Below are 17,370 nucleotides of genomic sequence, written 5' to 3'. Positions count from 1 at the left end.
TGTGACGCGTGATGGAAGCGACTTGCAAAGAGGTAAATATAAACAAACAGGTAGAAATAGCTTTCAGCGTGCACCTTGCTCCGTCATTTGCCTCACTGCTCGCTTGCCTTTGTTACGTTGCCATGTCTTTTGTGCAGGGCATCGGGGCGGGCCATTGCGGGCTTGCAATACACCTTTCCATAAAAGCGTATTAGGGCGCGTTCATTGCTTCGATTGTGTGTTACGCGCGCACAGTTTTGTGACTGGCCACACTAGACCTATTTCTAAACTACCCAAGCATCAAGAAGCATGCAGGGAACGTAGTTACACACGCTGCGCTTGCTCGCCTTTAGCTGTATTAAAGATTTTAAAGAAATCATAATAAAAAGGCGTCTGCAGACGCACGTGTGAACTGCCAGTAGTTTTAGATTTTTGCTTAAAAAATACTACTGCCAACACCAGCACGCGCAGCGCATGTAACTACGTTCCCTGCATGCTTCTTGATGCTTGGGTAATTTATTAATAGATCTATTGTGAGCGAGCGCTAGCTGGACTGTGATTTTTGTAGACAGTGGCAACATCTATAGTCATGCAAGTCCAAAAGGACTTGCGTGACTATAATTTAAAGGGCAACTCCGCTCAGTTCCTAAGATTTAGGGGTAATGAGCGATTTCGAATTAAAAAGCCCTAGTAAAAGACACTACATTGTTTGGTTCACGAAAAATGGAATATATATTTTTAAATCTAATTTTAAACACGAGCGGAAATTGAAACCGAAACTTCGGCTCCGTCTGGCAACATTGGCCTCGGGCCGCCCAGAACATGGCCATCACGTGGTACGAGATGTCACGTGATCTTCGGCCCAACGACGGGCGGGATGGGGGCGGGCGTGTTGCAGGCACGAGCGTCGTCTGCACCGCACTCTTCGCCACGTTTTGGTGTCTATGGCATTCAACGACATCAGCACAACTGCGGCATAAGTCTGCGCACATGGTGTTTGTAGTGTGGACGAAACTCCGAGAGACAATAATCACAAACAGTGAGACGACGACAGTGGTTGTGACGCGGAAGACGGCCGGACGGCTCCCAAAAAGCACGCTGCGCAGGCATGTTACGCCAATCATGTGGACACCGCTGAGCGCCTAGAGGCAACGTTGCTGAAGTCATGCGCTACGCTCGCCCCGAGAAGTAAAAACAAGCAAAAGGGGGCCATGATGATGACATTTAGCTTAATGTTGTCTCCACCCATGCCGTAGCCTTGACTGCGCTGTTGGTTGTGCCTGAATTCGCCCGCTCGAGTCAGCCGATTTTGGTAACTTGGCGAGTTGCAAAGTTTGCCGGACCGTTTAAGAAACATTTAGACAAACTGCGTCATAATATTTGACGTGCAGTCTTCCTAGGTGATACTGAAGAGGACTGCATTGTTTTTTCAAAACCAAATATGAAGTGGAGTTGCCCTTTAAATACATTTAAGTTTATCGCAATATGGCGGTGCTGTTTGCTCCACTATTCAGATGAAGTGACTCCAGGACTTTTGAAATGCACATAGCAAAGGCAGCTATACTTCGTTTCGGCTTATGTCCATATGCAGCCGATGCTACAATCGCCACCACGTGGCCTTGAACAGTGAATGCACAGCACGAGCGCGCGTTCTTGGCAGGAACGCTGAAAATCCGTAGTTCGCGCTTGTAGCATCATCTGCATGTGGACTTCTAAGAAGCAAAGCGACAGCGAATGGCTTCAAAGAGGTCTGGTAGCAGAAGCATCGCAATGAGGGATGCTGTAACACCTGTTCTAAGCTTTCACTCCCTTTGAGCCGAAAGTTCTGATGTCAATGTTGCCAACAGAAACTGGGAGAGGCTAATTTCGATGAGGTTCGTTTATAATTTCAGTTCGTGGTTTCACCTGTTTGCATCCAACAGCTCAAGTAGCTCTCAACTAGTACAAGAGAATGCCCTTCAATTCCACAAAAATGTAGCTTTTTACAGCGGAGCAGTTAAGGGCTAGGTCTAGGTTCCCCAGGATCGTGTCCGTGTATGTCGACACAAACCTACCTGGACAGCTACCGCCATCTATAAGCGACGGCGGCAAGCACACAGTCAGTCTGGTTGTCGCCGTCGCTCGTAGATGGCGGCAACCTTTCCAGCTATCATAGAGGAATGAGTAGTTGGGTGCGTTGGTGGGAATTCATCGTAGGAAACAGCACAAAAAACAGACGACGACGAAGAAGAAGCACACAGTGTATCGAGTACAGCTCCGCAGGTCTTGCTTCTTCACGAGAGTGAAAATGCTGAACGTTTTTTTAATAGATTTTATGATTCAACCGGTCAAAAGCTTTTGAGGAATTTATAAAAATATGTGATTCGGTTACATGCTATACATTGAAGTCAACTCGGGTATCGTGCTCATCCCCAGGAACTCGTTTTGCACATTGTTTTTAGAGCGCAGCTCTTAGGGGCCCGTTTCCGGCTTGAGTGGCGTCGCCGTCAACGTAATCGCGAAATCACAAACCCCCCCCCCCCCCCCGAGGTCACGTGACCCCCTCCCCCGGGGTCACGTGACCTCCCCGACGTAACACGACCACCCCTGAGGTCATGTGACCTTAAGGAGTCACCTATCCCTCAGTACGCTTCCATCCTCCTCAAGAGCTGCGCTCCAACCGGCGTTAAAGGGAATTGTAAACGGCTTTCATTTTTTTTTTGTTACAGAACTACTATGTTTATGTGCAAAATACTACTTGTGTACAGATGAGTTAAGCTTATTTCTAAATGTAATAAGGAAAGACCTCTCCTTCAGTATGGAGAGTATAAAAGATCAAATTTTCTTTCTCCAAATGTGTGCAGACAACACATCAACCCACCTTTAACTCCGCTGCTGACCCGTATGCAGAGCGGAAGAATGAAATTCATCAGAAAAATTTCTGTCTTGTCCGTGCTTGACAGGATAGACGATCCTCCACAGATGCTTTCGAGAGAGAGCGACTCCTGCACCAAAATCGGCCCACGTTAAGATCGGAATGCATATGTTGTGCCAAAAAATAAAAGACGTTTATAAATCTCTGTAATGCGAAACTGGAGGAGAAGGGAAGGGTACGGAGGGAAGGGTATGCCCCTCCTTTTCCTCCGTACCCTCCTCCTCCCCTCCTTTTGTCTTAACTCCTACTCCCACTAAATTTAGCGAGTTAAGTTTCCCCGCCAAATTTAGTGGGGAAATTGACGTCACGTGACCTCAACACCAATTCAGTTTCCCCGCTAAATTTAGCGGGGAAAATGACGTAATATGACTTTCGTGTCACGTCACCCATGAGCAAATTCAGTTTCTCCGCTAGAGCTAGCGGAAAAATTTATGTCACGTGACCTCAACACCAATTCAATTTCCCGACAAATTTAGTAGGGCGGTACGTCGAAGACGACGCCGCACAACGCGGAAACAGGCGCCCACGAGCTGCGCTCTAAAATGCTTAATTGTAATGTGACCTTCGATCGATTTCATAGCCTTTGCCCCTCATAATGAGATAATGATCACACTCTGCAAAAAGTAGCACATTTTGGAAACCAGAGGCCTAGTACATTTTTAGACAATGCTTCACAAACTTTTATTAACATTAACGGGCTGTAGCCAGCACTCAATCACCAAGGAACGTACCATACCAAACTGTATAATCCATTGCCAGAGAAGTATATTGTTAAAATATATTAGCGAGCCCGATATTCTCTGAACACTGCAAAGGAGCTTAGCCAGACGGGTAGTTCACGACACGGCAGCATCATTCAATTAGCCGCCACTGGGAATTAAGAGCAACACTCTTGGTCAGTATTAGCTAACCCATTAAGGAAAACTAGAAATCCTTGCACCCCAACTACAAAGCATCGTATAAAAATAGTGGTTGTAAAATCCTTAACTGCAAACGTTTTTACTTGGCTAGTTACATCTTTATGCATGGTGTGAAGGAACCCCCAAATCATGACTGACACGCTTTCTAAGGACGCAAGTGCCATAGCAACAGTCCAAACTAGGTACAGCAATATGTGAAAACATCTTTGCATTTAGCTCTGTGCCGTCCCACTCTCACCCATTCTTCGCTCGAGCCCTACACTGGTACCACAACAGCCCTAGATTGGCAACATACTGGACATAGACCGGCTCTACAAAGAAAATATGACGGCCCTACATGGTTACCACAGCGGGTTGTTCTACACCGGCCCTGTAGAGACACTACGCCAGCCCTGCACTAGCATTACACCGGCCATACATTTATGTCACACTGGCACTACACTGGCATTATAGCAGCCCTACACCGGTACCACACTGGTCCTAGAATGGTCCTGCCTAGGCACTACACTGGCATTACACCGGCCATACATTGATGCCACACTGGCATTATAGCAGCCTTACAGCGGTACCACACTGGTCCTAGAATGGTCCTGCCTGGGCACTACACTGGCTTCACACTGGCCAAACTACCGCTCTACTGCTCTGCTGTGAGAGGGAAAGAAAGTCACCCCGAGGGCGATCATCTGCATGGTGACGAGGCGCACGGCCACCGAGCAGAAGCCCGGAGGCGGGGACTGAGCCAGGGCTGCGGCAGAGACCGACACGTTGCCGCTGCTCTCGGCTACCAGCGAGGCGTTCTGATCTCCCACGATGATGCTCTGGCAGATGGCGACCAGCGACTGCAAAGGAGCCAACACAGGCCGATCCCGTCCACGCCCAAGCCACTACTTGCAGATGTTCCGAAACATGTTTGCAACCACGTCAGAGAAACATTCAAATTTCAACAACAACAAGATAATTGTTTGAGCTGTCACTTGACACAACGATGAATCCCTGGTTTGCACATGCATTGCTTGAACCCGCACAATCGGTTTGAATCTTTTCTTGCAGGGAAAATGCGGGGCGTGTCTACGTTCAGCACTCAGTAGCTTTGCCTCATTTGCTGTAAAAGCTTTGTTCAAATATCCTGGGTGATTATAACCAGTTGTGGTGGAAAACAGAAGCACACATAAAAATCCAGTCACAACCATGGTCTTTAAGAAAACATTAAACTCCCCTGATTTTTTTTTAAAAACATGCCTGGAGAGAAAACGTATGTCATAATGTATGTCACATACATCATAACGTACATAACGTCCTAATGTATGTATGCCACATGCACGTCAATTTCATGGTTTTATTTCGGGTCCACGTGCCAAAAGAGAAGCTGCATGTTTTGGAATCACCACTCACTCAAAATGAGTCTCATAACATTTTGCAGATACTTTATTTTGCGACATATGTGCCCTATACAGACATTTACGGTGACATGCGACATGTTCTGGATGCAAATCACATGAAAAAAAAGAAAGAAACATGTTCTCGCACGCATGTGGGGCATCACGCATGCATGTGAGGCATGACGTCACCCGTTACGCTTGCTTAGAGAAGGAAAAACAAACAAAAAGAGGCAATGGTGATGACGTTTGGCTCAATGTTGGCGATGCCAACGCCATGGCGTTGACTGCAGTCTTGGTTACTCCTTGATTCGCCCGCTAGAGTCAGCTGATTTCGGCAACCTGGCGCATTGCAAAGTTTCCGGACCGTTTAAGAAACATTTAGATAGAACTAGGTTGTAATATTTGACATGTTTTGTACCTAGATGATACTGAAGAGGCCTACATTGTTTGTTTTTTTAAAAACAAAAATGAAGTGGAGTTGCCCTTTAACAAAAAAAACTCTGAAGACCTGCAAGTGCACTGGACTGAGGGTAAGGCTCTAGAGGAACAAAACGGCTAGACAAAATGTGTGAGCATTCAATAGCCAAGGCAGCCCTCACCTTGAGGTGTGGCAGATGGGCAATGTATGGGTGCTTGAACAGGGTCATGTAGACCCCCTTGAGAAGGTTGCGAGCTGCTTCCCAGTCCACCAGCCTCTGCAACGTCGGGACAGAGTGCTTCAGTATCCATCTTGTGTATTTCTAAGCATGAAATGCTCACAGCTGGCCTTTGGATCATCAACCTACACACAACGCCTACATTCTTTTTCAAGTTCAAGCAGACATTAAAATAGAAGGCAGGAAGGCTAAACTCTGCTTATCTCTAAGTGATTTCAAAAATTATAACCTGGATTTTAGTTTGAGAATTGGCTTCAGACGCTGCTCCAATCTGGACTTTGGCTTGCCTGGCTTTTAACAGAGACGCTTTGGCATCCAGTAACACTGACATGAAAAGGGACCACACAAATTTTCCAGTTTAACGAGATTCAACTACCATAGTACTTTTCTTTGCACGTCCCAGGAACCTGGAAGCAAGCATGAAACCTTGCACCTAATATTACTTTGCAAGCGACTCGGACGGTTGCTTGCAATATTCAGTGGATCTGGTGCATTACCAGACCCTTTGAATTTTCTTTTACCGCAGCCCCCGCTGCAACGCACGCTCTCTTCACTGAAGAAGGGGGAGGAATCGCCCTATGTCATCATTTGTGTATCCCTGATGTGCCAGTGGCAGATGCATGCATCTGGTGCTGCTGCCTGCTACCGTGGCGCTCGTCATGAGACGCTGCAAGACGAGCTTGCGGCGACGCATTTCACTCGTCACTTTACCGCCCTGACCAAGACGGGCAGACGCCGAATGGGGGCCGCACCCGTATGGCCGGCTTCTTGGCGATCTTGGTGAAGGTCTTGTCGAGCCGGCGTATGACCATAATGAGTGCCGGGCGCATGGCCTCCTGGGCCCACTCCGACTGCGGGAGCACCTCGTTGAGGTAGCGCCGCAGGCCCCGGCACGCCATCGTCTGGGGGTCGTAAGGGGCCATCTTGAGCAGGCTGTGGGCCACTTCGGCTAGTCGCTGCAAGATGCAGGGAAAAGCCAAGCCGGGGTGAGTTGGCTGATCGGTGCGGGTATCTCTCTAACACAATTGACCGTTGGGCTAGCTGGTTACCCATCACGAAAATCAAAAAGCGCAAAGCTTGTCTTTGTTATGGGGACTTTGCCGCACAACGTTGGCTCCAAGGACACATTTTTTAGAACCAGCAAAGGCTGTACAACGGTGCTGCTATACCATAGGGTTATCACAGGATTAGTTTCCTACCACGGGCCATTAGCTCACGAAGGAGTACCAGCAGACAGCACTGCTGTTGGCAGTTGAGAACTGTATGCACAGCACATTACTGTGAAGCCCAAAGCCCTCAGACGAGGAAGGTCTATCACAGCGAAAATAACGCGAGGAAAAAAGCGTCTAGAGAGTCGGTATATATCTTGGTGTTCAACATTGTGTGACGTCCTGGCAGAATGTTTGCGTACCTATTTGTGCTGACCTTATTTCGGTGGAGACGGACTTTGACCTTGCATCTTTGAACTTATGCTCCACGGTTACATTTGAGGATATGGGGTGTTTGCTGACCTTGAGAGATCTGAATGGGCTACTACTTTTGTTCTCGTTTAGATTTTTTTTGTCTGGACAAACTTTTTTGTAAGCAAAACAATTTTCTTTTGTTATTTCCATTGTTTTCCTTTCGCATGCCAGTACTTCGATATTGGGGTTGCGGAAAGTGGGGAGGAAATATGTCAGCAAAGTGAGGTGTCTTTCCCTTCTTTGTTTTACTTTGTCATGGACGTCCTCCAACCATATGGTCCATGGCTGTGTCATTCCGGTAGGATGAGTAATGGAATAATGTTTGTGGATCGCAGAGTTCGCGTTTGGGCCTTCGTAGGGGTGGGTGAACACTCTGTGTTTTTGCGGAAATCAATATTTGCCCAAAAAGAGGTGGGCAATGACTCGGGAATGGAACATGACTCTCAATATTACGGTAAATATAAAAAAATATAATTTGGACCAGGGATGGGCAAAATACATGCAAATATGTATCGAAATACCAATACAAAATACTTCGTCAAAAATGTATTTAATTACAAATCTAATTACATTTCCAAAAAAAGCATTTAAGTACAAGATACAAATACAACCAAATGTACTTGGTCTCCTCCAAATACTTTTCCAAATACATTCCTCAAAATTTGCGTCAGCGACTTCAGGGCACCTGCTACGGGTTTCTGGGTATCTCATATTAATTTTGCATCGCACACTCTGGAGTTAGTGTGCGAGGCTCTAGTAACGTAACAGAAACATAATCACAAAAAACTGTACTCAGCTTGGACGTAAAGGTGAAAAAAGTACAGAGCTTCAAGCAGCTTTTTTTGTCGATTACATTTTGGTATAGACCAACAAAGAACCGAGATGACCAAGACGCGCAGCACTAGCCAGAGAATTTTTTATTGTTGCAACTCGCACCAGTTACAAAAATCTGGACGACCCGCGCATTTAGAATGTTCCAGGCAAAAGTATGAATGGAAATCAGGCTGGAAAGCATCACAAGTTGTCACAGGCACTTATTTAACCAGTCTGCCTGTGAACGTCGATTTCGTCACTATTCTTGCCCTGGACTAGCACCGTAACCACGAAGTCACTAAACACTTGTGCTTGATTTAGAGACACTGCATTCGGTGCAGAACATAGTTTTCTTCCTGCTCTGGACACGTCTTAGGATGAGCAAATTGAGTCGTGACAATAAATTTGAAGGATGTATTTTCGCCCACAAAATTGTATTTAATTACAATTTTATTTGAAATACCCTCGTTTTAGTATTTAAATACACACATCAAATACATTACCCAACTTGTAATTAAATACAAATGCAAAATACACAAAGTATCTGAAATATGCATTTCAAATACTTGTATTTGAAATACTGCCCATCCCTGATTTGGACCTTCATTGCACGATCTGACGTGAAAACAGCCTGTATAGACAAAAGCAAATACCAGCCTAACTTTATGACGTACACCCAGGTAGGTAAGGAGCGCAAATTCACTCTTATTCGTAAAGCCACGATGTCAGTAACGCCAGGGAAATAAGTGGAAGCGAATGGCTGGCATAAATCCCCTTGAGGGGCATTTGCTGCTGAATTGTTAACCTCTCATTGACTACAGCATGGGTATTAAAACTGGGCTCCTAGGAGCCATAGGATTCTCCGAGATCCCAGATTTCCTTGGTTGCCCCTGGCCTCCAAGTGTTCTCCCAGTTTAATCAAGCTGTCCACTGATGCATAACTATGTGCCCAGCATTCTCTAATATGTGCATTGTTCTTCACAAAGACTATGGGCTTCTGCGGCACTCCATCGCATCAATGACAAGACCAGGAGGGATTACTCGGCTACCGTGCGACAGAGATAAGAATTTCTCAAGATGAAAAAGTTTCAGAACTCCTCGGGCCTCAAACTCCTTAACACAAAGTTGGGGACAGAGTTTACGGAGCGCACCGATCAAATACTTGAGACAATTACGGCACACTTTTGTCTCCAAAGACCAATCGGCGTGCTACGCCAACTTTTGGCTTCAACTTCGTGTTTGATGAGTCTAAAGCCTCTGGGCTGTGGCAGCACCCCAAACATGCAAACCGAAAAGATACCCGGCAGCTGCGTCCACGTGACGCCACCCAGGATGCAAGGCTCGGGGTTTTTGCCCAACATCACCAGTTGATCCACGCAGCCCCGCCTAGCTTGCGTCAGCAACGCTGCCAGTGCGTCTCGTAACGAGCGTGACGCCAATGGGCAGCGACGCCAAGACGAAATTGACTGCCACTTTTCTGCATCTCTCGTCGAGCATTGGCGTGCCTGCCACTCGGGGCAAGTCGGCAGTCTGCTAATAATGACGTCGTGCAGAGGCCTCATCTTCCAGGCGGTATTGTGCTGCAAAGGAGGACCGAGCGGGCGACCCACCAGGTGACACTTGACGTCGAGCAACTCGGTGGCCTTGCTGGGCAGGTCCGGGATCTTCTTGCTGAGGTCAGCCAGGCGGGCCGAGCACTTGGTGAGGAACTCGGCCACCACGCACAGGAGAGTGTCCCTCGGCTGGCGGAACTCCAGTCGCACCAGGTCGCTGTCCTCGTCCTCCCCACGCTCGTAGCCCAGGGCGGGCTTGCGCGCCCCGTACAGTGTCTCGTTCACAAACCTGCAGGGGAACCGAGCATGGCTTCACCCTAAGTGTCCTAGATAACGAGAAGGCTGCACCAGATTTTTTATTTGACACACCACGGGCCAGCGCAGGGCAGGTAATGCAGAAGCTCGAAATGAAATGTATTGCAAATGTTTGTGTGCGACGTTGGAGGAAGTCTTTATCTATCCATGTCTTTGCACCAAACACAGCACCAAATGGTGGGGTTTTGGCTTACCCTATTTCGAGTGTCGACAGAGTTGCTTTCAGTAGTAAACACCAGAAAGCGTCGTTCCGTTATCTATATCCTTTTTCAGGAGCGAAGCTCCTTAGGGTCTAGCCTTGTCTGTCCGGCGTCCATGCTCACATCGATTGCCATCCCATCTGTCTTCTTAAAAAAAGAAAAAATGTTTGCCCAGTCGACAGGATTCGAACCTGTGCGGGGAGACTCCAACGGATTTCTAGTCCATCGCCTTAACCACTCGGCCACAACTGCGGGACGAGTTGGGGGCTCTGAGATGTGGTAGTAACTCAAGAGCTGGGGTTTCTGTCATGGATGAAACGTTGCATGTAGTTGCTTAACGTCTATACAGGAGAGGGCGCTGCAGTCAAATGCGTATATAAATTGCATTAAACTTTGCATGCATTGGCTCAACGTTTATAGACGAGAGGGCGCTGCGGTCAAATGTTCAACTGTGTATATAACCATGTTCCATACCACACACTCTCTTTCTGACATGGATGAAAACGAACAAAAAGCTCGGCATGCTGCGGCTCAGCGTATCAGCCCCACCAGAGCTTCGCTCCAATCAACATCATTCACCACGTGGAGATGCGGTCATTTTTTTGCTATTAACCCCTTTTACTTCACGTTCCACAGTCACATTCCTGGACATTTGAGTGTTTGCTGCCGTCTCGATCCAAGAGTTGGTTACAGCTTGTGTGTTAGCAATTTTTCCTTTTCTTTGTCTTACTGAAAACGGACTTGCTCAAGTTTGCTGACAAAACAAAGCTTTATTCTGTTTTCTCTTATTGCTCTTCTTTTGCACAGACGTCCTCCGACCTTGGGCTCGCGTTAATCAGCGAGGATGCATAGACAAAGTAAAGTTTGTTTGTTGTGGACGTCCATTAACCTTATGGTCTCCGATTTCAACAACGGAAGAGAATGGGTGTTTGCAGATCACAAAGTTCACGAGGTATTTGAAGGGGTGGGCGATGACTCCAAGTTGTTTTGGAAACTGATTCATTTGCTTTGCCCAGAAAGTCGGGTGTGTGATGGATTGGTGTTGGGCAATGACTTAAAATATTAGTTATTTGTTCAGACTAATAAATCGGGATCCTAATAAAGCGAGTTACCCCGCACATTAACAGGCGATGGCCTTACGAAGCACGAGTGTTTAGCACCTTCTAGACAGCAAGGCCGTACCGCTGAATATTTTATGCTCTACGGGACGCTAGTACAGGGCACAAATCGAGCACAAGTGCTACGTCAATGTTCGGCCAAGACTTGCGTTCAATCCCACAAATCCCAGCTTAATGCTGAAGCAGAAATTGTTTCCAATCTTTGCACCGAACTGACCCCACTATATGACATAAAAATTCAGCAGTATGGCCTTGCTGTCTCGGCTGTTGGTACATCGCGCAAACTGCTGGCATTAAATTATACCGGTTCCGAAATTTGAGTTTAAGTGTGATCAACTGCATTGCAACTGCTTGTGACCGCTTACAATGACAGAATGCACTGGTACCACCTATCGGATTGCTCTGGAACACTTTCGATGTATGCATATTGTTGGTATATCATGTTGTGTTGTTAATGTACATCATGTTGGTACATCATGTGAACTAACACCATGATAGATGGTGTTAGTGTGTTCTCTCGTTGTAAGCTGTTGCAAGCAATTAAAACGGAATCGATCGCACTCGAAAGCATTTGTGCGAGCCAGCCTGGAAGTAGGCACTGAGTCAGGCTTCGAGTGCAGCTGTCTCACCTGGACGGCAGGTCCTCCTCGACTTCGAAGGGAGGCGAACAAGCACCTCGTGAGGCATTCTTGATGCTAGAACCCCTCAGGTCAATCGCTTTCTGAGGCCCCGTATAGTTCCTGCAGAGAACAAGGTAAGAATTAAAACTGACAGGCTGCCTTTCGCCTTGGCTCTGGCTGTTTCAGCAAAATAAATCGCCGAGAATGGGCCATAAAAATTTGCAGTTGCATTTCAAACAATCGATTAAATCGCCATATGCGGAATTGTGTTTTATGATAGATGCAGTGGATGCTAAATCCAATCTTGGCCTTCCGGGCATGCAATGCCATGTCTAGCACTACTACGTCCCCCTTTTGTAATATTCATTTTCTTTTTTCTCGTTGCTTTTTGGAAGCTTTTGCAACTGCCAAACCTTCTCGAAGTGTCTCAAAGTCTTTTTTTCCTGCCGCTTCAATTATTTTTCTTTGCAGTTGTTTTGCGTGATTGGCAGAAGCTTAGGGTACAGTTGTTTGGCAGGTGGCTAAGAGTTAAATGATTCTAAACTTTTTTTGTAGGCATGGGCGAATAGAGCATTTGGGGTCCGAATCGAATTCGAAGCGAATAGTGATTTTGATCGAATAATTTCAAATCGAATAGTTCAAATAGTACAAGCAAAAAATACCGCAAGATATGTTTAAACTATAGTTTTATATTTTCCTTTATTTGGCATTAGATATACTGTAATTGTTAATTCCAAGTGTATTGAGTCCGGTAGCACGAAAGAGTCGAAACGGTCGGAAGCTTGCGCCACCTGGTTGTAAATCCAAGCCAGAGTAAGTCAAACCCGTTTATATTCAACTCACAAAGATACGTCTACCAGTTCGATATAGCAGGTAATTCGATATAAAAGTTTTAATGAATTTGACTCTCAAAAATCCACTTTCTGCTGAAATATTACACAATGAAGTAGTCTTGCATCTTCTGCTGCTTTTTCTTCATTGCAACCGCGATAACAATATTTTTCTACACTATCGACGGACTCCAAAACGCTGAGGCCGTTGCCTTCTATATTCGCGCATTAGCGCCGAACTATGCCGAGAGCACGGAGCACGTCCAACGGGACCACCTTCTGCAGAGCGCCGTTTTGCTTTGCAAGTTGGCTTTCCCCTAAAATGGGTGGTTGTGTTGGGGGAAGCCAACTAACAAAGCAAGCTGGCTTTTATTTTTTTTTTTTGGGGCGGCGTGCAGCTGCACATGCGCACCGCCAGCCTTATTGTTGAATACTTAAAATTCGATTCGAAGCGAATGCCGAATAGAACAGAATTCGATTGGCTATTCGTAATAACCGAATATTCGCCCATCCCTACTTTTTTGCCTAAATTCTGTCTAGAATTTTCCGCCCATTTGTTGTGTTACACAACAAAAATAAAACCACACTTAATTTTCGTCTTTCTGGAGTCATTACAGGGGCCACAGCATGCTCAGTCCCCCCCGCTGTGCACGCCTATGGCTGCCAGATAGGTTAGTTGAAGCTTCCCACTGCTCACTCATTTTTTTTTATGAACTGATGTTATCATTGTTGCAATGAATTACTGTTACTGCTGAGCAGCGCTGTCTCGTTTTTGGTGGATGCGACAAGCTTCAATACACCTTAGTCCTATCAAAATACATTTAAGTTCAATGGTGAAGCAATGTCACTGTGATAATTTTTCATTGGTGAAGAGCTATCCGGTATAAATTGTTATCTGGACATACGACACACGATGTCAACGTGCAGTATGCATTCCCAAACTCGGAAAGTGGGTGATGCAGCCCTGCGTTCATCGGCACTTACCTGGACGGAAGTGGAGTAAATTTAAGACGCCAGTATCATTGGGTTTTGTAAAGAAGATACCAATGCATGGAAGTTAGGATAAGATCCACTTCCACTGAAGAAAACATGTTCTCAAAAGAGCGTTGGAGACCTTGCGGCAGCGTCTCACACCGTTAATGCCTCGCTGGCGAATGTCAGCTTGCGTCGCCTGTGAAGCGGGTGCCTGAAGGCACGATCGAAGAGGCTCATCGTTAAAAATAATTTCTCAACAACAAAAAGTACTTTTTTAATATTTTAAATCTTAAAGGGATACTTCAACGAAATTTGAAATATTCCTGTCGTGTTCAAAAATAGGTTGAATATGATCCACAATATTCCTAAATGACAATCGCACGTTTGTATTTTGAGCCTGGTGGCTGTATTTATCGTTATAAACGGCCCACTCTGGCAAGCGCTCGGAGAAGGCCCAGCGGAGACCACGTTACATCCAACGCAATCATGATGTAGGTCGTCTCAGGACGAGCAAAGCTACGGCGAGGCTGACATCGAGAGGATGGCCTAGTCGTTCCAGCCACCGAAGCGGCTGCTTTTGTACGAATTTTGAGTGACGGGATAATCTTCTGCAATCTTGTAGGGGGACGATAGCGACTTCTGCGACACACAAAAGGCATTCTCGGGAAGAGGGGAGTTCCTCCTGCCCCTCTTCTCTCGTCGTGGCCGGAGGCGAGACGACCTCCGTCACTAGCTGTCAAGGTTCCTGGACGGGCATTACAAGCGAGGCGTTAGCGACATCCACCACGTGCTCTTTGCTAATCGTTTAATTTGTTTCAAAATTCCTTTTCGTGACCTTTTTAAACAAGATATTGGTATGTTCGATGTGATGCTGCTCCTTTGAACACATATAGACCAAAAAATGAGCGCCGAAATTTCGTTGTAGTATCCCCTTAAACAGATGAGGTGAATTAAAATTTTTACAATTTCGAAAGTTCCGGGCAGTGATGCCCACATTGCTTTTAATGCAAAAGCATTAACCGTTCCATGGAGTGAACGGACATCATCAGCTTTGAAACCATGCCAAACGTTGGCCAAACGGCACCTAAAATTCCTTTTCCCAAGTGAAGCCGAATTCTGATGGATTATGCTCCCATTGGCTGGCGCGCATCATCAAGGAACCAAGCTCCCATTGGCTCTCGTGCAACGTAATTTTAAAAAAGGCCTCCATGGCGACGCAGCGCACGCAGCGGTGTGGCCGTCGGTAAGGGGAGGGAGCGGTGGCGGCAGAGCCAGAGCCTGTCCGGGCAGACTCCAGAGTGGCCGCACAGCCGAGCTCAGCGCGGCACAGCCATTTCAGAAAAGCGCGCGTTCGGCCATTCGCCGGCGACATGTGGCCGTCCACGCCACTGCGCTGCAGACGAACTAAGGGAGCGGAAAGACAACATTCATGCTTTTGCATTCACACCTCATAAGAAGTGCCTGGGTGTCCTCGGACTTTTTCTTCTACGATTTGATGTTATTGTTGTAAGCCTTTACCATTAATCTTGTTTTTTGATTTTTGCACTTGTCCTTTGCAATTTGTTTTTGCATATTTTCTTACGGCCCCCCTACTGTAATGCATCCTGGAAATCATAGGTATCAAATAAATAAATAAATTGGGTGACAGCTTGAAACACATAGCCTGATGGTGGCCAGACGGACATATGCAAAGAACCACAAAAAATAACAAAGTGAAAAATCTCAGTAAAAAGTGGGGAGGCGTGGCAGTTCTTGTTTTACTTTTCATCTCAGTTGGTTCCCACGGCGAATTCCACTCGCAAAGTGATTGCTCATTGCCCTATGTCAAACTTGCCTAATTAGTGCAACATACGTATGATGGCACAAAGGTGGCAAAACACTGGCTGTCATTTATTTCTCAAATTTTTGATCTTGAGGAACGCCCATTTAACTTGTTCAGAAGTCGGGGAACCCGTCTGGGTCTTGGCATTGATGCAGTAAAGCAGTGCAGGTGCTTACAGATCTTTTAACCAATAATTCACATACTAGGAAGCATTTGGCACATAGCTCAGTGAAAGGATCAGATTGTCTGCACTAGTGCTTAAATTGGAAGAACACTTTACTTAGGGGCAAGGACCGCCAAAGAAATTTGCGAGCTCGGGGAAGCCCCGAAGGTGCTCTGGGGAATCCCTGGGCTCCGAGGGACCCTCGCTATACATAGTTCCTTCTGAATGTGCGGGTGAGGGGGAGGAGGGCGTTTCGGTTATTAGGGGTCCTCGAGCTGCACGTGGACCCTCGATGAGCCTCATGATGCTCGCAAACCGCAGCTTGGCTACCCATGACCAACCCACTGTATCGATTTTAGCAGGCTCCATAGCGGGAGGCAACATTTCTGGATCCAAGTCAGTCAACGGGCTTCCTAGAATGCCTGGTGCTTTTTCGTGGCGCGTCCACTTGGCGGCACTTGTTACGCTATCAGCAAGGCCCATATGGAAAGGAGTGACGGAACCAGTGGAACGTTGGGATGCCCATCGTCTGCGGTGGAAGGTGGTTCTAGTGTGGTTTTTATGGCGAACACAAAGTTTGCACAAAAAGAGCGTCGTTTGAAAAAGGTTGTTTTCCGTTGTTCGGGAGGAGCTATGAATGCTATCTGCCCGTACCTGCTCACGTTCGAGCAACAAAGAAGGACCGTTTCAAAACGACAGCTGTTATGGGCTCTATCCGCAACTGGAAATGACATCCGTCGTTGATGTTGCAGTCATAATTGTTGCCGTCGTTGATGTTGTAGTCGGCCTAGTAGGGCGTCCGTAGATGTTACCAAATCCTTAAAGATCACCCGCCGCCTGTGGGAATCGAACCTGGGTCCACTGTGTGCAAAGTGGAGACGCCACCACAGAGCTGCGCCGCAACGTTAACCACCCACTTTAAACTTGGGGTTCTTGTAGTACCCAGTGCCCACAGCACGTGCTCTCTGAAAAAATACTAAGGAAAAGCCAATAACAATATGCCGTCATAACACCATCAATGCCAAGACCTCGTGCCGGGATACACGTTTTCACAAGCTCCGGAGCAAAAAAAGAAACAAAAGCATTCGGAACAAAATGGTCAGATGCCTATTTTGTTCCGAATGCTTTTGTTCACACATCCCATGGTGCGTGAACATGACGCTGATGCCCAACGACTTCGCCGTGACGTGTCCCAACTATCGTTGTGACTGCGCTGTCGATTAGCGCGGGACTGCTCAATGTTTTTTTAACGATGCTCTTCGTGGATCTTGTCATCCGACAGATTTAAGAGCGTCGATGGGAAGTGCCCACCTGGTGAGGGCTTCACAGTTGCTGATGAGTGTCTTCATGCAGACGGACACGCTGTGGATCATCTGCAGCTCCGTGCGGGGACCCCCAGGCGTTTCCTTCCTCGTCGTCAGTGACTGCAGATGGTGCAGGTAAAAGGGCAGCACCGCCTCCAGGATTGTCTGCGCATCCATTTCAGCACAGTAAAATACAGGTGCCATCAGAACTTCCTGGGTGAACTTAAAGCAGCGATAAGATAGAACTTGCTACTGCTCGATGTAACAAAAAGGCATAGAAATTAAGATCGAATGCATCGTATTATGTTTCGGTGCTACTAAATGTCTCCAATCTTCCAGTACCCCT

At 46.7% G+C, this 17,370-nt stretch overlaps 1 protein-coding gene across 1 annotated transcript in view; it reads right to left on the bottom strand.

Annotated features, from left to right (window-relative positions):
* Positions 1 to 17,370, bottom strand: part of LOC120849056 (protein unc-80 homolog) — a 220,567-nt gene that overhangs the window by 20,962 nt on the left and 182,235 nt on the right. Inside the window, 7 exon segments of the mRNA XM_040504832.1 lie at positions 2,840 to 2,963; positions 4,482 to 4,652; positions 5,792 to 5,887; positions 6,601 to 6,804; positions 9,735 to 9,966; positions 11,940 to 12,050; positions 17,032 to 17,189. Coding sequence (XP_040360766.1) covers positions 2,840 to 2,963; positions 4,482 to 4,652; positions 5,792 to 5,887; positions 6,601 to 6,804; positions 9,735 to 9,966; positions 11,940 to 12,050; positions 17,032 to 17,189 — 1,096 coding nt within the window.

The sequence above is a fragment of the Ixodes scapularis genome, unplaced genomic scaffold, assembly GCF_016920785.2.
Source record: "Ixodes scapularis isolate PalLabHiFi unplaced genomic scaffold, ASM1692078v2 ptg000299l_1__unscaffolded, whole genome shotgun sequence".
In the NCBI taxonomy this organism is placed as follows: domain Eukaryota; kingdom Metazoa; phylum Arthropoda; class Arachnida; order Ixodida; family Ixodidae; genus Ixodes; species Ixodes scapularis.
This window is presented reverse-complemented; position numbering and strand designations above follow the sequence as displayed.